We start from the raw sequence: 22872 nt of genomic DNA, 5'->3' as shown, positions 1-22872 counted from the left end.
TGTTTGTAGGAACTAATGAGGCAGCAGGAAAGAGGGTACAAGGTGTGGGTGAGGGAACAAGGCAGGCTTGAGCAATGCAGGAAGCAGATTATCTAGGGGGGAGGTGCTCTATTTTGAAATCTGGTGCTGTAACTACAATAAATCAATAAATTTAATTTATTAAGTAACTTCCAAAGCACTTGTTTGCATTGTAGAAAATATGGTTAACTCTGCTGCTTGACATCAACCCTATTATATTTAGCTTGTGTCTGTCCTATGCACACTACATCTCCATGATGGTGGAAAGCACATAGGCAACAAGTTTTCACTGCAGACATCATAATCTTAATATCTGCAGTTGGGTCTTTATCGATTAGCCTATTTCCCATTAGATAATAACGTGTTAGGCACATTAACTTGTCAGAATATTCCATGTGACATTAAACTGTTGTTAGGAAATTAATAGCAGCTGCAGGATGTATGTAAAAGAAACAGATGCCACACAAAAAGTTGCTTCTATATAAATGAGTAAATGAGGAAGATTTCTACTTCACCACCATCATGTCTTTAAATCAATATGGAATGCCTAGTAGCTTCTTATATACAGTGGTGTGAAAAACTATTTGCCCCCTTCCTGATTTCTTATTCTTTTGCATGTTTGTCACACTTAAATGTTTCTGCTCATCAAAAACCGTTAACTATTAGTCAAAGATAACATAATTGAACACAAAATGCAGTTTTTAAATGAAAGTTTACGTTATTAAGGGAGAAAAAAAACTCCAAATCTACATGGCCCTGTGTGAAAAAGTGATTGCCCCCCTTGTTAAAAAATAACTTAACTGTGGTTTATCAATTTCAATTTTCAATTTCAATACCAATTTCTGTAGTCACCCCCAGGCCTGATTACTGCCACACCTGTTTCAATCAAGAAATCACTTAAATAGGAGCTACCTGACACAGAGAAGTAGACCAAAAGCACCTCAAAAGCTAGACATCATGCCAAGATCCAAAGAAATTCAGGAACAAATGAGAACAAAAGTAATTGAGATCTATCAGTCTGGTAAAGGTTATAAAGCCATTTCTAAAGCTTTGGGACTCCAGCGAACCACAGTGAGAGCCATTATCCACAAATGGCAAAAACATGGAACAGTGGTGAACCTTCCCAGGAGTGGCCGGCCGACCAAAATTACCCCAAGAGCGCAGACACAACTCATCCGAGAGGCCACAAAAGACCCCAGGACAACATCTAAAGAACTGCAGGCCTCACTTGCCTCAATTAAGGTCAGTGTTCACGACTCCACCATAAGAAAGAGACTGGGCAAAAACGGCCTGCATGGCAGATTTCCAAGGCGCAAACCACTTTTAAGCAAAAAGAACATTATGGCTCGTCTCAATTTTGCTAAAAAACATCTCAATGATTGCCAAGACTTTTGAGAAAATACCTTGTGGACCGACGAGACAAAAGTTGAACTTTTTGGAAGGTGCGTGTCCCGTTACATCTGGCGTAAAAGTAACACAGCATTTCAGAAAAAGAACATCATACCAACAGTAAAATATGGTGGCGGTAGTGTGATGGTCTGGGGTTGTTTTGCTGCTTCAGGACCATGAATTCTACTGTCTACCAAAAAATCCTGAAGGAGAATGTCCGTCCATCTGTTCGTCAACTCAAGCTGAAGCGATCTTGGGTGCTGCAGCAGGACAATGACCCAAAACACACCAGCAAATCCACCTCTGAATGGCTGAAGAAAAACAAAATGAAGACTTTGGAGTGGCCTAGTCAAAGTCCTGCCCTGAATCCTATTGAGATGTTGTGGCATGACCTTAAAAAGGCGGTTCATGCTAGAAAACCCTCAAATAAAGCTGAATTACAACAATTCTGCAAAGATGAGTGGGCCAAAATTCCTCCAGAGCGCTGTAAAAGACTCGTTGCAAGTTATCGCAAACGCTTGATTGCAGTTATTGCTGCTAAGGGTGGCCCAACCAGTTATTAGGTTCAGGGGGCAATTACTTTTTCACACAGGGCCATGTAGGTTTGGATTTTTTTTCTCCCTAAATAATAAAAACCCTCATTTAAAAACTGCATTTTGTGTTTACTTGTGTTATCTTTGACTAATAGTTAAATGTGTTTGATGATCAGAAACATTTTGTGTGACAAACATGCAAAAGAATAAGAAATCAGGAAGGGGGCAAATAGTTTTTCACACCACTGTATATTACAAGACTTGTGTTTCACCTTAGTTACACATTTTAGAGCCACACTTCTCAGTAACTTCTTAGTATAATTATAATGATACATTTTGGGTAGAGCTCATTTAAATTTCAACTGTGGATCTTAAAGGGATTCTGTTAACAATTACAAACGCACCTACTGCTTTACTATTGCTTAGTGGTCTAAGCAGTGCCAAAGTCTTCTGTACTTCCTTACACTTCTGTATAGTTTCTTTTGGCACAGCTGCCTTCCTCCTGTTCTGAATCCACTGATTCTGCACTTTATTAACACACGGGTACCCTGGAGCTACCGGTACCTCCAAACCAGGCAGTAGCTCGAGGCTGCCCAAAGCATCCTGTGTTAAAAGGCTCATTGCAGAAGCACCAAAGCAATTGGAAGCACACATTACTCTCATGCCAGAAATGACATCTACCAGACTTTTATGTTTAAGTATGAGTGCAATGATGTTAATTTTTGATACAACAGACTAAACTGAGTCAGACCCAACTGCCCCAACAACCACAAACTAAAAAAAATGCTGCAATGTGGGTATAAACATTTGGATTGCCTTTAGACATTCACTACTTCTGCGGTAAGAAAATGCCCCCTGTGTTTTATCACACATAATTAGAAAATGTGTTTTTGCTTTTCCATCCCATTTATATAATTCACACATTCCACACTGTAGTAAATGTTGATGTACCTCTCTGATAAAGGGATATTTATCCTTTTTTTTTTCTAGTGTGCTCCCCTCACTCAACCGACTTGGACAGAGTACTACATAACGCAGGCAGGGCTCTATTCAAGAAGCAAGTGCAGGTCTCTGAGCTTGGAAAGGGAGTGCAAAGACCTGTGGAAATACAGGAAAGAGCAATGCAGTATGCAAAGTGCAAAGAAAATGCCTTTTTTTGCACTTTGCCCACTGCACTGTTCATAGTAAATGACCTCTTTTATCTGCAAAAAACTTCACTGGAGGAGAAGGATAGCATCTTAATTGTCTACTAATGGAAGAAGCCATATATGACACAATTGGCACCAGTGTAGATATAAATAACTGGTAGATGAAATGGTAAGTGCTGTAGATGTTGAAAAAGCTCTGGAGAAACAAGTGTCAATCTTGATGCAGATCATGGTGGGTTATAATAATGGGAGATACAGAGAAATTACTGTTAGGCATTAGTAGGCAAGAAATAATTTGACTTGGAAACAGAAAGTTAGTTCACCGTGATTGTTGTCCCCTGGTGGTGCAGGTATCCATGTTAGATGACACAAAGGTAGGCCAATATGTATCTATCTGTACAAATCCCATTCCCACCAGCACAAATATAGATTGAGATTGTGGATCATTTTTCTAATCAACTAATTAATCTAATAAAAAGTTATATTTTAACGGGGTCAAACCAGTTATTGGGTGACATATTTAGGAAAACAAGGTTTTCATTCATCAATGTACTGTAGTACAGGTACAGGACCTGTTATGCAGAATGCTGGGGACCTGGGGTTTTCCGGGTAAGGGATGTTTTCATATTTTGGATCTCCATGCCTTAAGTCTGCTAAAAAATGATATTAATATTAATTTAACCCTATAGGGTTGTTTTGCCTCCAATAAGGATTATTTCTATCTAAGGTGGGATCAAGCACAATGAACTGTTATATTATTATAGAAAAAGGAAATACTTTTTTAAGAATTTGAATTATTTGATTAAAAATGAGTCTATGGGAGATGGCCTTTCTGTAATCTGGAGCTTTCTGCATAATGGGTTTCCTGATAATGGATCATATACCTGTAAATCATTGACCTCTGCACTACCTTAATATACCCTTTAGGTTTTTATGTCTGCCCAAAAAAATGCTGAGCTTTTCCAGCAGAGCAGTAAAAACAGTTTTTGAAAATACTACAGTACTTCTCAAAATTACAAATTATTTTCAGGCAAAAGTGAACATTGTTTATTTCCAAAACAGTGTCCTTTAATCAGTATAACAACCAAAGTAACTTAAATATGTAATTACTTTAAATACAAATTCATTTTTTTTAATATTCACCTTTTTTTAATTAGAATCTCAAATGAATCCACATGAAACTACTTCTATCCAGGTAAACGCAGGGCAAGGTTTCTTCTTACCCCAATCATTGCATACGAAATAGCAAAACATCACTGATGATGTCCTGTGAATATGTCCTGAGCAACATCAAAACTGAAACAATAGTATAGTCAGGGAGAATAGATTTGAAAGGTTGTGGATTTTGTATGAAAAGAATCTTGAAAATGTAGTTCTCTGTCTGAAATTTCCAGGATTTTAACTATTTGCACTTCCATACAAGACATTATTTAAAATTCAATTTGTACTAAGCAAATCTAGATATGAAAACCAAAAGTAAGTAACGGTTTTTCCTGCTGAGAAAAAACAAGTGCATTGCCATTTCTGATAAATGCTGCTAAACTATTTTATACTGCTAACCTACGGATTAGCAAACCTATTGGCTTAGAGTAGCAGCCTCTAATTGATATTTCATTATACAGGTATAGGATCCCTTATCCGGAAACCCGTTATCCAGAAAGCTCCGAATTACGGAAAGCCTGTCTCCCATAGACTCCATTTTAATCAAATAATACAGAATTTTAAAACTGATTTCCTTTTTCTCTGTAGTAATAAAACAGTACCTTGTAATTTTCCCAACTAAGATATAAATAATCCTTATTGGATGCAAAACAATCCTATTGGGTTTATTTCATGTTTTATTGATCTTTAAGTAGACTTAAGGTATGATCCAAATTACGGAAAGACCCCTTATCCGGAATACCCTTGGTCCCGAGCATTTTGAATAATGGGTCCTATACCTGTACCACAATTTCATAATACAGCATTTTTCTTACTAAGCAATACATGCACTACTAAGCATCAGGTATGCCACCATTTTAAAAAGTCCTTTTAGTCTTGCGAGTAATTACATACAAAAAAAATCACAATGTTATAAGCAATCTGTGGCCATATAAATAAATATCATATAACACTTGTTATGTGATACAGATTGGTCCTATTAGATTTAGCCCATTACACATTTTACTACATTTTGGTCCTATATTTTCCAAGCTCAGTTTAACAGTGTGCTTGACATGGTGCCTTGTAATTCAGCCCAAGTCACTGCATCGTTGGGATGACAGCAGCCAGTGAAGTCCTCTCCTCTGACCCAGCAGATTTCCTCTCCAGTCTGAGCCATTATGAGATCGCATTCCCGGAACAGGTGGACCAGAATGGGAACTTCCTGACCTATGACCTCCGTCAAGCCCCAACAAGTTTTCGAAGGCCCAGGAGGAGTCTTTCTGAAGAGACAGAGCACCAACTCTTCTACCGACTACAAGCACAGAGTTCGACATTTCTTCTTAATCTAACTCTACAGACAGAACTTCTGGGGCAGCACTTTACTGTAGAGTACTGGAAGAGTGGAGGTCTGGACTGGAAGCATGAACTCTATGAGGATTGTCACTATGTGGGTCACATTCAAGACCAGCAGCTAAGCTCCAGGGTGGCCATCAGCAACTGCAATGGCCTGGTGAGGAAGGGGTAAAACTGAGGTTGGATAGTAGTGCCAGTGCTGGGATGCTCTGGTGGGGTCTAGATCTAGACAGAAGTATAGCTGCCACCTCTTGATCTTTTAAAAGTGGTAGAGTACTATGTAGAAAATCTGTCAGTTCAGATTAAGGCCAAAGTGATCTAATGGCAGTGGTGTGTTTCATAGGGTAAAGCTTACTCCATAAGGGGTTGACAGTAGCATAAATACACACAAATTTCTAATTTATTAAATCAGATAACTTTACTGTGACAAGTTTAAAGAGTTATTTTAATATCTGTATGTAATATTAACTGAGACTTCTATACTTGTTTTCTACTTCAGCTTGGAGTTATAGTATCAGGGGATGAGGAGTATCTCATTGAACCACTACCCGTAGGGAGCAACTTCACCCACAATGGTGAGGGGACTCCACATGTGGTGTACAAAAGGTCATCTTTGCAACGTCAACACTTGGAGGCTGCCTGTGGGGTGATAGGTAATGTTATTGCACTGAACTAAAATAATTATAATATTTGCAGTGTATTTATGTTTTTAGACTATTTATATGTTACATGTATACTAGTATAATATTAACCTTGACATTCACTATACACAATCATAAAACAACATACTTTAAAACCATGATATTATTATATAAACCATTATAATTTGATTGGATTATGGGGTAGCTAATATACTAACCAGGACTTAAAATTATGGTTTCACAGTTATTTATTGTGAGTATGCCGAGAATTTTTGTGTCCAATCTAGATGACAAGCCTTGGAAAGATCGCCATTGGTGGATGCGAAACCCAAGGCCACCACCTCTTCGGCCAGGAACCAACCAGACACAGCAAGGGCCCTTTCCCCTTAAGCGATCTGTTAGCACAGAAAGATATGTAGAGACCTTGGTTGTAGCAGATAAAATGATGATTGGCTACCATGGGAGGAGAGACATTGAACAATATATCCTTGCTATCATGAACATTGTAAGTGTTTCAACTTATTCATTGCTTGTCTGGGCTTAAATTATGCAGCTGTGAAAGCTTGGTAACATATATATGGGACTTTTGATGTGCAGAGTTTATTTAGACATTTTGCAGTGTTTTAAGACTGGTCTTTTCTTGTTTCCTGGAGGTCAGGTTGCCAAACTTTTCCAGGACTCAAGTCTGGGGAACATTGTAAACATCATGGTGACACGTTTAATTCTCTTGACAGAGGACCAGGTAAGACCTTTAATCACAGTAATACTTATCAGATATAATACCTTAAAGATAGCTTTACCAGTTTCAGATTATTTTCTATTTATATTAAACTGGTTCCAATCAATCTACGATTCACCATGCTAAATAATTTTTCCATACATACTGTGAAGCAGAAACCCGTATCAAAGACAATATAATTATGCCATGCATATTTACCAATATCATAAACTATACAAATTGTAACTAATACTGTCATTTTACAGCCAACACTGGAGCTCAATCATCATGCAGGGAAGTCACTTGATAGCTTTTGCCGGTGGCAGAAATCTATTGTAAGTCGCAACGGTAATGCAATTTCGGAGAGTGGCATTGCTGATCATGATACAGCAGTACTTATAACCAGGTATATTGTAAATTTATTGTGTATAATAAGAAAAGCACCCAGATTTTTCAGGGCTAAATGGATGGGTTTTCCCATGTATTCCATAGATACTATGCTTCAAAACACTCTAAAGGTTTTTACGTGGGATATATATTCATTTTTGTTTGTCTGATGTCTATTACTACTTAATATCAGATATAGTAACCTCCCTATTAATCTAAATGTTATATAATGTTCCTCATCCCTTTTCTGACAGTTTGCCATTGGAATTGTTTAGTGTTCCTGTAATCCCTTTGTTAGCTTCAAAGATACAGTGTCCATTATCTATCACACTAATTTGGAGACAGAAATATGTGGAGAAAAGAAGATAATAATGACAACTCACTCATAGTATCTATCTCTTTCAGATATGACATTTGCATTTACAAAAACAAGCCATGTGGAACACTAGGTGAGAGGTTACAGTGTGTCTTGTTTTTGAGACAATAATGTTTATATATTTTTTTCTGTGTTGGTATGAGTTTCCCCTAAATGTTATTTTTCTTTGCCCTCCCTTACCACTTAGGTTTGGCACCTGTGGGTGGGATGTGTGAGCGAGAGAGAAGTTGCAGTATAAATGAAGACATTGGCCTAGCTACTGCTTTCACTATTGCACACGAGGTGGGACACACGTAAGTGGGTTCATTTTTTGTATGCTCTAGCAGAAGAATCAGTGTGTCCGATCCCAGAATAAGCTGCAAATAATATAACTTGAGAAAAACTTTAACATTCTCTGGTGCCCAAACTATTTTCTTTTCCTAGATTTGGCATGAATCATGATGGGATTGGTAATGGCTGTGGTTCCCGAGGCCAGGAGACAGCCAAGCTCATGGCAGCGCATATTACTATGAAGACCAACCCATTTGTGTGGTCAGCTTGCAGCCGGGATTACATAACTAGCTTTTTAGAGTAAGACACTGAATATGTATATTATTAGTGTATTATTGTGAACTTACAAGAAGTGGTACTGTTTTTGTTGAAGCAAGAATTAGTTAAGGTTACACATTCTAAACCCTTCCAATAACCAGATGTCATAGTAACCAATGCTGATGATTTGTTTTATTATGAACAATTAAAGAAATAATTTACCTGGTTTATGTGGGTTAAAAGAACACTAGTAGAAAACAATGTTGTGCCTGGCATTGGTGCAAAGAAGCTCAGAGGCTGAAGGGAATCTGGTAGTTAATGTCTGGTTTAAGAAGCCCTGCATACAGAGACAGGCCAACTCTGTGCTGTCTTTTATTGGCACAAATAGCATATATCTTAAGGTATTCATATTTTTATGTAATATTTCTGGAGAGATTTCTGTTAATGCATATGATATAAAAGTTAAGCTTGCTATTAAAATGATTTTGTAGGATCAAACATTATTGCTTTAATTTTTGGTTGTTTACATACAATTTACTCACAACAGTTGAATAAGGGTTCTAAAACAGGGCATATAAATATATAGCACAACAGTAGACACTACATAAAATATGGGATTCTTGTAAATATATCCTTCCCGTTTTAAGTCTTCAAGACACTTTCTTATTTCCCAATTTGCAGTTTGTTAGGCACAACAGAAATAAAATCCTGCCTTTCCTCTTCTCTCCACAGTTCAGGACTGGGTCTGTGTTTAAACAATGCTCCACCACGTCAAGACTTTATATATCCCACCCAAGCTCCTGGACAAGCGTATGATGCAGATGACCAATGTCGCTTCCAACATGGAGTTAAATCTCGCCAGTGTAAATATGGGGTAGAGTCCCTTCCTACTTTGTCTTGGTACAGTCTTTATTAAAGGAAAAAAAAGATTAAATATTTAATAAAAGTCATGGTGAAAGCAGATGTAATGTTGCATGTAGATGGAATGGGCAGGCGCCAAAGTGATCTGAGGCATTCAGTTGTTAACATTGGATTTTATTGGAACTTCCATAGCATAGTAAGTTCTATCCAAAGCTGGGGAGTAACTAAAACAGAAAACTACAGATTCAAAAACAACATACTATACTGGAAACTTTATGTCTACCCCAATTTTGCATAAACCCCCGTAGTACACCCCAGGCTGCAGGTGGTGTTTGAGAGATGCACAGAAGAAGAATACTACTTTAAGACAAAGTTATCTTTCTGTATGTAAACCCCACCCCCAGGTTACTATCGTGGCATTTTTCTGCCACTGTAAGCTGCTAAACCAAAATGGCAAGAATCCTTTAGGAAAAATTAGCAAAGAGGCAAAGGAATGTCTACATACATCAGTACACCAATGCATGTTGACTGCCTGACAGATCATTCCATATTGGGAACTTGAGCAATGTTATCCAGCAGTTCTTTTGCCTTACTGCTGAGATACACCCACCCACTACACACAAGCAGTATAGCTTCTGGGTGTCTGGAAAGAACAACATCTGTGTCACATTTATTTACATGTGTGTGGCCCTAGCCTCAGACATTTGTTATTTTTTTTTTTTTTCACTTAATCAGCGCAGTCGCAACAAAAGTGTTTATTTTGAGATTTAAGAGCTTAAGCAGATATCTAGTGCATAAATTAATATATAAGATGCCCATGTTTTCAGATGCCTTCTATATGTTCCACTTTGTCTGTAATTTTTTCATATTTGAATCACAACATGTGCTTTCATTAGTCTGCAGTCCATGTCGGCAGTTTATGGAAAGGCATAAATAGTCAGTATAAATCATGAAGCCAAAACATTTGCACAGATCTGTTTCCCATTTGGCAGAGGAAGTAGACATTTTCCTTTGCATACGATGGTAAATTGCAGTATCCAGTCAGTGTATAAATATCATAAAATAAATTTTCCATTACAGCTTAGACTTTGTTAGCATGTTTGTCATGCCTTCATGTTGTTTTCTCAAAAATTTGCACAGACATATAAAGTATAACATTTACTTATTGATGCTACATGGTAGGGTTCTCTGACATCTTACAGCAGCCCCTCTGGTATTTGCCAGAATCCACAGATTGCGAGGCCTGACATATTGTAAAATGTCCTTGATTTAGATGTGTGCATACAGTCTACATTATTTATTTCTCAAATGGTCTCCATCTTCATTAAAACCATAAATTATGCACCACTGCCTTAGAAGTTCCAGTACATATGTTTTTTTTTTCTTCCACATCATAATTGTAGGTTAACACCTGGTGAAAGCAACCCTAGTGTATGTGTGAGCGTTCTTGGTTTTCTGTGGTATAGTACTGAGATTGTAAACTTCTTTAGAGTAGGGCTTTTTCAAACTATCACATATTTTCTGTAATACCTTGCCTGATGGCTTTATAGAAATAAAGTACAATGACCATTTCTCCAGTACGCCTAGCAAATTGATCTCCAATGTTTATTTTGCAGGAAGTTTGTAGCGAGCTGTGGTGTCTTAGCAAATCCGGCCGTTGCATTACTAACAGCATCCCTGCAGCTGAGGGGACCATTTGCCAGACAAACACAATTGAAAAGGGGGTAAGATAAAAAAGCTCATGCTTTTTTTCTGGGACAGCCAGTAACCAGATGATATTGTTTATTACACACCACTATAATAGCTTTGGCGGATGGAATCAACTCTTTTTGACTAACTTATAGATGTCACCATCTTGTATAATTAATAATCATTTTTCCAAATAGTGTTTCATGGTTACAAATGAAAGGAGGTTAGATTTAAATGGTACTATAAAGTTGGTGTTGAAGGAAAATCAAGTTATTACATGTCGATTTATTTTTAGTGGTGTTATAAAAGGGAATGTGTTCCCTTTGGAACACGGCCAGAGGGAGTGGATGGAGCATGGGGGTCCTGGTCTTCATGGGGAGAGTGCAGCAGGACCTGTGGAGGAGGGGTATCTTCATCTGTCCGTCACTGTGACAGCCCAAGGTTAGCTAAAGCTTCTTTCTTGCTACAATGGATTTCGGGAATTGAATTATTGGTGGGTGTGCTGAGGGAAATGTAATGTGTTCAATGCAGTTGATTTTTGTTTCTCCACACTCTTCATTAAGACACTCATTCTACCTTTCTTTCTCTTATCCACATTTCCCTTTCAATAATTTCCTCCTCCAACCAATTTTAATTGCTTCCCTTTAATAAACCTACCTTTTAATTCAGACACTACATTTGGTGCCCATATTTCACTTCTGAAAATAATCCCTAAATCATCTTGTGTGGTTCATATAAAATGTAGTGTCTTCCCCCTCTTACAGCTATTAAATCTACTGCTACATTCCTCCCTTTAACATCTATCCATTAATTATTTAGATAATTCAAATAAACCAGTTTTTGGATAAAGCCCATCATCTGTCATCTCTGCTCTCACTTACTGTCTCTGCTTAGTTACTAGATTGTTGTTCTTTCCAGTTCCAGTAATGACTAGAGGCATTCTTACCACTTATTTCTGATTTTGCCTCATGCTTTACAGCAGGGCTGTCCAACTGGCGGCCCGCGACCCCCCTCTGTGTGGCCCCCCAACTGTCTGGCTGCTTTGATGGCTTACCTTTGTGTATTACCTTTAAATGGTATCAGTACTGAGATTAACTGCCCCCCTGCATTGCTCACACCTCAGATTCAGGCTGTAATCCCCCTGTATTGTTTAATCATGTAATCCCCTGTACTGTTCACACCTTTTAATGCCTTCATTGTTTTCCCCCTGCAGTGTTCACACCTCAGGCTCTGGCTGTAATCACCCCCATTGTTCCCCTGTTCACACCTCAGACATTCCCTCTGACACACCCAGCATTGTGTCACTGTATGCTGCCTGTGTGTGCAATAGGGCAGGCATAGTATGGCACACATAGGCAGGGGTGGGCAGGAATAGTATGGCACATATAGGCAGGGGAGGGCAAGCATAGTATGGCACATATAGACAGGGGAGGGCAAGCATAGTATGGCATACATAGGCAGGGGAGGGCAAGCATAGTATGGCACACATAGGCAGGGGAGGGCAAGCATAGTATGGCACACATAGGCAGGGGAGGGCAGGAATAGTATGGCACACATAGGCAGGGGAGGGCAGGAATAGTATGGCACACATACGCAGGGGGGGCAGGCATAGTATGGCACACATAGGCAGGGGGGGCAGGCATAGTATGGCACACATAGGAAGGGGGGGCAGGCATAGTATGGCACACATAGGCGGGGGTGGGCAGGAATAGTATGGCACATTTAGGCAGGGGAGGGCAAGCATAGTATGGCACATATAGGCAGGGGAGGGCAAGCATAGTATGGCATACATAGGCAGGGGAGGGCAAGCATAGTATGGCACACATAGGCAGGGGAGGGCAAGCATAGTATGGCACACATAGGCAGGGGAGGGCAGGAATAATATGGCACACATAGGCAGGGGAGGGCAGGAATAGTATGGCACACATATGCAGGGGGGGCAGGCATAGTATGGCACACATAGGCAGGGGGGGCAGGCATAGTATGGCACACATAGGAAGGGGGGGCAGGCATAGTATGGCACACATAGGAAGGGGAGGGCAAGCATAGTATGGTACATATAGGCAGGGGAGGGCAAGCATAGTATGGCACACATAGGCAGGGGAGGGCAGGCAGAGTATGGCACACACAGGCAGGGTAGGGCAGGCAGAGTATGGCACACATAGGCAGGAGAGGGCAGGCAGAGTATGGCACACATAGGAGGGGTAGGGCAAGCAGTACTCTGCCTGCTCTATGCCTTCCCTATGCTGCCTGTGTGTGCCATACTCTCCCTGCCCTGTGCTGCTTGTGGAAGGTGAACCTGGCAGGGGTTTGTTCCTGGAGTTTGGCATTTGAAATTGTCATTATATGGTCCCCAAGGGGTGTAATTATATGCTGGGGGGTTGCTGTGCTATCCACAGAAGAGGAGGACGCATATCGATTTAAGTGTATGACATAATATAATTCTTTCATATATAAATGAAGGGTGATATCCCTTCAGTGAGCACCAACCATTGGGTTTTTGCTGTGTTGCCACCATTAATGTGGGGATGGTCTTAAAAGCTCTTGTGATAGCATGGGTGTAGTTTGAAGTGGGTGTGGTTTAAAAAAGGGGAGTGGTCAAAACAGGCTTCCATTATCGGCCCTCCACCATGTAGGCAAGAAAAATTCCGGCCCTCGGTACCACAGAAGTTGGACAGCACTGCTTTACAGCATCATGACATTTGACTGCAATGGAAGAACTTAAAATAATCTTCTATTTCTGTTTTGTGCTTCAGGCCTACAATTGGAGGAAAGTATTGTTTGGGTGAGAGGAAGAGATATCGATCATGCAATATTGATGTGAGTAAGAAATACTCTTAAAGAAGATCAAAAAATGATTGATCCTTCGAGAAGTAATGTTTTATGCAATCTTACCCATAAAAGATTACCTATTTCCCAAATGTCTGAAAATGTGTGCTACATATGTTGTAGCCCAGTCCTATGATGCAGTGTACTGCAAGTATACTGGAAGGCAGTGAAATGATTTCTAGCCTACTTATTTTCCATAAGATCAATGCAAAAACTGTTATGTTTATTATTTTATATTTATATTTCAAGCCATCTGTTCTAAAATATATGGAAGGCACTGAAAGCCTTCTTAAAACATTATATTTATTTGCCTCATCCTGTGCAGCACACATAGCAATACATTAAAACCAAATAAGGTTTCTACTATTACTTAAGGAATTATGGGCAGAGACATGTAAATGACTCTTTATCACACAATGGATAGGTTTGTTTTAATCCATCCTCTGTGTAGCCTATATGGTCCTTCTATTTTAATAAGAAAACAAATAGTTTTGAATTAAAGTTAGTATCGTATGGTACAGTACCAGTATTACAAGACTGGAATAAACTTTTGAACACTGAGTATGAAAAGATACATATATAAACCAATTGCACAAAAACTGTATTCTCTGAAAAGAGGCAATTTGGTGTACTGTTAATCTGTCATCCTAAGTATTGGTGACCATACACATTGCGCACCATATAGTTAGCATTAAGATTGTTCATTGTGATTTTTTTTCTAAATCTGTCATCAGAGCATAGCAAAGCAAGGCAAAATCTATGCCTTTGACAAACACAGGTAGTGGCAAGCAAAAACAGCCACAAATACTGACATTGTAGAGGATTTCAGATCATTAATGAATTCTGCATACAAAATGAAATAGTTATATATGAAAAAGAGACAATTTGGGATCAAAGTGATAACTTAACTTTGCTGAAACATTGCTAAAACCTTCTACAGCATGACATAACTGCCCATGGTAATGGGATATGCAGTTAAATAGATGGGTTCTCTGGCTTGGCAACAAAGGGAAACAACTGTACACTTTCATTACTTAATTTGATGAATTTAGATATAAGGGTTAAATATTGTTTGTCTCCCTGAAAGAATCATTTTTAAACTATTTTGATTGTAGATTTTGCAAGTTAAAGAGATTTTTTTAACTTTGCAGGACTGCCCTGCTGGTTCACAGGATTTCCGGGAGGTGCAGTGTGCAGAGTTTGATAATGTGCCGTTTCGGGGGAAATATTACTCTTGGAAAAGCTACAGAGGAGGTAAATGTGCACATCATTCACTCATTGGCATATGCAGCATTTTTTATAGCTTCTAGTTACAGAGACAAACAAATTACTGATCGATCTAAACTTCTTAAACCATGAGTAATAGAAATGATTGTAAACTGGGTTACTTTGAATGATTACATACATCAATATTGCAACCTCTAATATATAGACAAAGGGTTGAAATGGACACCCCTGCAGAGCATGTTTAGGCAATTAATAAACTCATGTACTCTGCTATGGGATATTTTTTATAGAACACAAGCCACATTTACCTACCAGGTGCATTGCGCAAAATGCAAACTTTGGAAGCAAATTGCCAGGTTTTTTACCCACATTGCAGCATTTTTACCTAGAATAACAGCATAATTGCATGTAAGCAGGAATTTGAATTTGCTGCAATTTCACCCAAAGCTGTGAGCTGTAGCTAGTGTTTTCAGTAGGGATTATGTCATTTCTTGTGCACCAAATTAAAACACTTTTAGGGGCAGATTTATTAAGACACGAATTTGAATCCCGAATGGGAAAAATTCGCATTGGATACGATAATTTCTGTTCTGATAATATCGTATTGGCGATCTGAAAGTCACGAAATCTTCGTATCCGAACGATCTTAAAATGCAGGAAAACCTTTCCGACTTTGACCCTTCAGTGCATGATTTTGGAAGCCTCCCATAGGAATCAATGGCACTCTGCAGCTCCAACCTGGCCCAAGGAAAGTCACAATACCGAAGCTTGAATGAATCCGAAACTTTCGTACTCGTTGCGACAATACGATTTTTTGGGGGTTTTTTTTACTCACAGTACGGAAAAGTCGTGTTAAAATGAGAAAAAATCGGCGAAAATACGCAAGGAATGATCGGACCGTTCGTGGATTGATAAATCTCCCCCTTAGAGTGTTATTCTATTTGTGCAAGTCTGGTATGCCTATGGATGCAGCCCACTGTGGGGTCTCTAAAACCAGCATTGAACTGGCCCACCAGGATACCAGGAAAACTATCAATGGGCCCATGTGTCAGTGGACCCTTCAGCTACTAGCCATTTGGCCTATTTCTTGTAGGGATGAACCCAATCCAGGATTCGGTTCGGGATTCGGCCAAAATTCTGCCCTTTTCAGCAGGATTCCATGCATCCATGGTCCTGGCCGAACCAAATCCTTAAATGTAACTTTTTGTCACATAGACATGGAAGCTGAAAACTTTTCTCCATGTGCTGTGTGCGGTTCTCTTTACCCCTTCCTTATACTATTTTTTTTTAGGATTCACAATTGGTTCGATATTGGGCCGAATCTTTCACAAAGGATTTGGGGTTAGCCTGAATCCAAAAATAGTGCATTCGGTGCATCTCTAATTTCTTGTATGAGAACCAAGAGAAGATTTAGATAGAAGAAAACATTTTGGCATGTTAGAAAAGATAATAGGCAAATACAGAGCTTGAGGGAGGAGAGAAGGAAAAATTGTTTGGTTGGTGATAGGGTCTACTGGTGGGCCTCTAGAATTCCAGCCTGAAATCACTAGCCAGAGTTCTCCAGCATCAATAGGTGCACTTGTGCATGTTTTTTTCAGAAGAGGCAGAACAGATGCAATGTTGCCCAGTGCGACTATGCGGAAGCGTGTTTGAAAATTACCTTGACCTTCTCTAGAAGTTACTCCTTTTCTTAGGTGAACTTTATCATTCCTTTGTGTATATCAACAGACATTTACCATATGTTGCTGCCTTAACTTTCCAGTGTCATGTTTTACTTTTGTTTTTTTCTTATCTTGTTTTGTGTACTGTATGTAACATTTTCCCTCTGGTTATTCTTCTAACTATAACACCTTATTCTTATGATCAACCTGTAATGGGTATATAAATACAAATAATAACAATATATTTTTATACCACCATTATCCCATAACTAATACTGCAGATTTCAAAATCAAAAATGTATGTGACAAAAATATTCAACAAACAAGTCTGTTAAAAGTGCCATGCTTTTCCCTTCCTACCACAATGTCCTGTTTTTAGTTAATATAATTAGTTATGTTTTCTAATGTACATCGCTAGCCAGGGATTTCGAATTCTGTCCAGTTCTGATTCCTCAATCCATATCCTAACATACCCTTTAACTCTCCCTCAGTGACTTGCTCGGGAATTTCTCTCATGGGTGATATTGCTCAGCAATCCTAAGTGGAAGATTTAAGTGTTGTGCTCAGCTCAGCACATTCCTGAAAGAAAAGGGCAGAGGTGCAGAGGGGAAATGAGGCCGGGAACAAGGCTTAATACAGTCCAGATGCAACTAAATTCCTGAAATGATCAGAGAAAAATGGTCTGGGTAAAATGGGTCCAGAAAAAACACATAAAACTGCAAGGTCTTAGAACTAATGATTGCTTACATTTCTTAACATGCACCGAAAATCAATGTGAGTAATTAAGCTGCATCTTTATTGTTATCAAAAGCATCAGCATATCAGTAAAAACACATTTCAGAACTAAGGCCTCATAAGGTTTGCATCCAAATGGCTTTGAGGTGGATATCATTAAAACAAAAACTCTTAACTATCCCACAAATATCTTTCTACATTCTTCCATTTAAATAGTAGCACCATCAACATTTATCAAAAGCCAAGGGTGTGGTTACAAGTCTTAAGCTGGCCATACACGTGGTGATCTGACATGGTCGCACGAAACATCGTCAGTTCCGCCACACACCGTCAGGGCTGAAACAGCAGATAAGGAGGTAGAAACAATAGGATTTCTACCTCCTTCTGCCGATTCAGCCCTGACGGCAGATTTTGGTCAGGCGCCTTCTATGGCGCCCGATCAAAATTTTCTAACCTGGCCGATCGGCGAGTCGTCCGATATCAGCAGCTTCCTGCGATATCCATAGACTCGCCGACATGCCATACACGCACCGAATATCGTACGAAACGAGGTTTCGTACGATAGTATCGGTGCGTGTATGGCCAGCTTTAGGACCACAGCTGAACCCTTTGACCCCAAGAAAACAGACCTTTTACCATTACAGACAAAAAAGTTGTAGTATGATGGTCCCAATTTACAAGTCTCACATTTATGTAAATGGATTGAATGAAGGGGTGAGATTATGGAACTGGTGATCACTGGAGGCATAGCCAATTGGGTGCAGTAAAGAACGGGCCTGTTGAACAGTCCACTTCCTTTGTTATTATTAAAGTTGCGTGAGTCAAAATAGTCACGGGGTACTCGAGTTTCGTAAATTTTTGGATGTTTCCTGAATTGCTTTACAGTTTCGTGACTTTTTTGCCAAAGCAAAAGGGACAGATTATTTTATCACTAATCACCAGCCAATGTGATGTCTTGAGAATACCTAAGGTTGATTTGCACCACAAACGGCAGATATTCTTCAGAAAATATGAATAAATAAAGACATATCAGTGCTTTTCTATGACATAATGCTTATTTGAATCATTATATGCCTGTCTGAAATATGGTTAAGAGGCAGTATAATAAATAATCTAAAGCTTTCCAGATCCAATAAGCAGATGTGTTCAAACATCTGACCATCAAATGCTACCTGCTGATGGGTTGCTATGGGTTACTAGACCTGGTGAAAACATTAATAGAAAATATTTTGATAAATATTTCATAGTTTTTCCTTACACCCTATCCTTACTGTAATATCTCATCAGGTGGTGTTAAGTCTTGCTCACTTAACTGCCTAGCTGAGGGATTCAACTTTTATACTGAGCGAGCAGCTGCTGTTATTGATGGGACCCTCTGCAGACAGGACTCCTATGATATCTGTGTCAATGGCGAATGCAAGGTATAGAAAATCATTTGTGAATTATTAGTGCATTGCCATGGTATGCAAGGAAAAAGGTTTCTTACTATTTTTTTAATCCAAGCATGAGCAAGGTTCATATTAATTTAAGGATATATCAATGAGGTATTATGCTTTATTTATATAGTACAAAGGAAATGTTCAACAACCCCAGCGGTTACTGTGTGTGAAGGAAGTGAAAGTTTCACATTTGACGATTCTGTATATTTATAAATATATATATATATACATATACAGTATATATATACTGATATATATACAAAGAAAATGCAATATCTGTACCAGTGTCTAGTTTTAGGAGAAGACCAAAACGCAGCATTTCAGCATTTAAGAAAGTATAGTATCAAGTACAATTATGGATGGCTTTCTCATGTATTTTAGTGAACAGAGAGTGTCAACATATAACTTCAGGGGTGAAAGTTTTCTCCGAGGTTAAATATTTACAGTAGCCACTCTTGAATAGCCCAGTCAAATAAATGTATCCTGTACCAGGAAAATGTTACTCTTATATAAACTGGATAGCTCATTCCTGTATCCTGAGTTGCAGTATAGATATACATAAACACTTACACTTGTATTTGCTTAGTCTCATTTTTGCTGCCTCTCTAATTCTTTCTTGCTAACATCCTCTCACAGTTCACTTTTCCTTGCAAACCCTTTCTGCCCCCTCTTCCTCACTCTTCTTTATTTATACATTTCTTCCCTTCTTCGCTAACAACCTTTCTTTGCTCTACTTTTCAGTCTTCTCTGTTTGCTTTTTTTAACCTTCTTTATTTACTTTTACTCCTTTTTTCTCACCAACGCATACAAGTCTTTCTTTTCCCAGGGGCCCACATGATGATCTGTCTTTCCTGCTCAATCTACAACACATCCCTAGTGTGTTCATAATTCCTGATAGGCAGCAATGGGTTATAATGGTTCAGAGTTGCACTTTTTTAATGACTCTGGAATCAAACTATCCATGTAAATACAAACCATCCATGTGTATATCATGCAGACTTACTATCAAAGACATCATTATGTGTCTGTTTGTTATCTCATTTTTAGCATGTAGGCTGTGACCGAATCTTGGGTTCTGATACCAAAGAAGACAAATGTCGTGTATGTGGAGGAGACGGCAGCACTTGTGAGACGATTGAGGGTATCTTTAACCAGTCCCTGCCAGAGGGAGGTGAGACAGAACATCAAAACACTAAAATGGTCACTTACTAATATATCAGGTTATTGTTGATTTACAAATATGACCCAACAATATGTATGTATGTATATCTTTATTTATAAGCGCTACTTATGTACGCAGTGCTGTACAGTAGAACAATATCAATGACTAGGCTTAATTTATAGACGTAGAGCCTTTCTACATGTAGTCTCTTTGTTTTGGAGCAGTAGTTGTCTGCTCTGCAGGTTTGCCAGATCTAATTTCCCAAACCAGCAAAAATCAGTCCCAAAACCAGCCCAAGACTAAGCGCCATTTCAAAAGTAGCTCAAAAATAGCACAATATCCACAGTGAAAAAAAAATCTAGGTATAAATAGGGAGGTATGTCACAGCAGAAATGGATTTAGAATGTTGCATTAACCCCAGACATAATATACAGTACGTATGGGTGTGTTTAACTACAGCTCTCAGAAACGAGAAAAGAGATCCTGAGAGTTATAGCTTAAGAAAAGAAAGTAACAAATGGCAGACCCCCAAATCACAGTACAGTACAAGTAGTAGTACAATCTCATACCATATAGAGCAGTAAGCAGGTTGCAGAGAGGTTGAGACTGAGTGGACAGAAAAGCAGCAGTAAAAAAGGGAGTTTCTTTTTACCAGCATGTTGCATGCTGGGTAATGTAGTTTTACATTAACCTTGGCTGTAGGCTAATTGTTAAAGACAAACTGCATTACCCAACATTCCCTAGGAGAGGCATGTCAGGTACACTAGGGGAAAAAAGTTGACAAACCTGCCAAGGCTCCAAAAAGTAGCCCAAATTTGCACATTGGTGGGTTTGTACTTTCGAAACCTGTGATTTAAATTTTTGGCCCAATTTGGTGGAAAAACCAGCCGGGCAACCCTGCTCTGTATGGTTTCTAAGCAGGAAAGGGGAGGAGTTCCACATCCTTATGAGTTGATAGGGACAGGAAGGACTGCAGAGGGAAAGAGGAACTGCTGGAAGTAAGAGCAGGCTGAAAGCAGTGATTGTGTAAGGTCACTCAATACATGTGTAAAGTAGAGAACCCCAGTGGCATGCAAGTGTGCACTTTTCAAGGTAAATAGTAAAAATGGCCTTTGTCAGGGCTCTGAAGATCAAATGGTGCTTTTATTCAAGGCACAGAAACAGGGTAGTAACCACCAGAGGTGTGGACAGTGCGACTGTATCCATACCCGCACCCCTTCTGGGCCCATAGGGGAAGAAGAAATGCGCACTACCAGTAAAACATTAATGCCTTGGAGGGGGGCTGGTTGCAAAGCCAACACCCGGACCCAGACAGGCTTTGTTACGTTACTGCACAGAAACCCAAAAGTAGTTGTTGCCAGGACTCTGAACACTTTAGCAGGGGACCCTGAGCAGGTCAGACATCTACCACAGGCAACAAATCTCCCCGAAATGAAAGGTATTTTGGTAGAAAGGCATTTTGGGGAGTTTAGTTACTCATGATTGTAGAGATTTTACCGTAGAGATTAGTTACCCACAGTAGTAAAGATGTCCCTGTCTGCCATCAGTCTAATGGTCTAATGGTTTTTCTGCAAATAAACCTCTCCAACTATTTTCAGAGTTCTGATTGTAGTTCAAAGGAGTACTCAGGGAAGGGTTTTAAAAGCCAGTCTGTCCTGACCGTTGGAGGACATTCATATAGTGAAGACACAGGACTGCTGCTGTCACAAAATTGGTGCAGGATTTCCCCCAGTAGCAAAAGAGGGCTACTTAAATAAAGATATACATAAGGGTTTTACATTTTTATTAACTATTTAGAAAGTGAAAACATGTTTTGCAGTGCTGTACAATAGAAGGACACATACATCAGACATTACTTAACAATATGGATCAATAGAGGATGTAAAGGGGTCCTGGTTAACAGAGCTAAGGCTAATGACAGACGAGGCGTAGGGCACATATTTTCGGCAAGCAGAAAAACACTTGCCGAAAATTCCGCCCTACGCATCCTACTTGTGTCTGCACCCTAATGAATAGAATAGAGTTTGAAAGTCTCATGTTTTTATGCATATTTCTGCTACATGTGCCTGCACCCGAGCGTATTCTATTCATTCAGGTGTAGGCACGAGTAGGAGGCGTAGTGGGAAAAGGCTTGCCGAAAATATCCACCCTACGCCTGGTCTGACATCAGCCTTACATCCAAACCAATTAGTGAATATGGTTTTGAAGGTATGGTCTCAATTTTCATAAAAACAACTCTTACCCCTCTGCCCCACTTATCATCATGTGCAAGTTACAGTGGTAGGTGTGCTGCCTGAGAAATTGTTATAGGGACTGGTTAACACAAAGCAACAAGAAAGGATGAGAGCAAGGGAGAAAGTTACAGCAGGAATTACAATAGAAGCCTTTGCTGCCACTGAAACTGAAATAACATTTTCTTTTAACTTGTATAATATGCAGATATTCAGCAATAATTTAGCAAAACTACTGTTTTACATTGTTTAGAGTCTTAGAACACAAAATTTACAATTAGCAAGTTTTATTGAAATGAACTACTACTGCTCAACTCTATGGGGTGCCGTTTGTCCAAAGTACATTTTGTCTATAAAAATACATTCTATATACAAAAAGCAATCCCCAGTAGACAGAATTAAAGTGTGGATATAAACACTGGTAAAAAAATATACAAAAGATATATTTCTAGTGAAGAATGAGAATAAAATCAATTTTGTGCACAAAAGGATATTATTATATTACAAACTCCATTCTTTAAATTTTAGCAAGCTTTCTGTCTCACAAATGTATAACATCCATACAAAAAAACAGTTATGTGTAAAGTTGCTTACAGAATGAATAATGTAAAACAAAACTTTGACAAAATATATAATGGTGTAACTGGCTAGATTTTCATGACAAAATAGATGCGTGTAACAGAAAGCAATATTCTATAGCACAGAATTCATTCTATCAACAAAATGAATACACAGTTCCACAAAACTGATAAAATATCCTTTCTGTGAAACAACACTGTCAATCAAATTCATGAACCAATAAGA

At 38.9% G+C, this 22872-nt stretch overlaps 1 protein-coding gene across 3 annotated transcripts in view; it reads left to right on the top strand.

The window, feature by feature from the left end:
• The window catches only part of adamts10 (ADAM metallopeptidase with thrombospondin type 1 motif 10), a 53707-nt gene that overhangs the window by 18018 nt on the left and 12817 nt on the right, over window positions 1-22872 (top strand). For 2 of the 3 annotated variants that reach the window (XM_004910996.4, XM_031905008.1), the window contains 15 exons: window positions 5324-5741; window positions 6084-6237; window positions 6513-6730; window positions 6884-6967; window positions 7210-7349; window positions 7736-7779; window positions 7894-7999; window positions 8130-8276; window positions 8967-9108; window positions 10712-10819; window positions 11080-11225; window positions 13541-13604; window positions 14765-14867; window positions 18524-18657; window positions 19723-19846. In XM_004910996.4, the coding sequence (XP_004911053.2) occupies window positions 5324-5741; window positions 6084-6237; window positions 6513-6730; window positions 6884-6967; window positions 7210-7349; window positions 7736-7779; window positions 7894-7999; window positions 8130-8276; window positions 8967-9108; window positions 10712-10819; window positions 11080-11225; window positions 13541-13604; window positions 14765-14867; window positions 18524-18657; window positions 19723-19846 (2132 nt within the window). The remainder of the gene's footprint in view (window positions 1-5323; window positions 5742-6083; window positions 6238-6512; window positions 6731-6883; window positions 6968-7209; window positions 7350-7735; window positions 7780-7893; window positions 8000-8129; window positions 8277-8966; window positions 9109-10711; window positions 10820-11079; window positions 11226-13540; window positions 13605-14764; window positions 14868-18523; window positions 18658-19722; window positions 19847-22872) is intronic. The other variant, XM_018096944.2, reaches the window with a different exon arrangement.

This window comes from Xenopus tropicalis, chromosome 1 (genome assembly GCF_000004195.4).
Source record: "Xenopus tropicalis strain Nigerian chromosome 1, UCB_Xtro_10.0, whole genome shotgun sequence".
NCBI classification, from domain to species: Eukaryota; Metazoa; Chordata; class Amphibia; order Anura; family Pipidae; genus Xenopus; species Xenopus tropicalis.
Note: the sequence above shows the minus strand (reverse complement) of the source record. Positions and strands in the feature narration are given on the sequence as shown.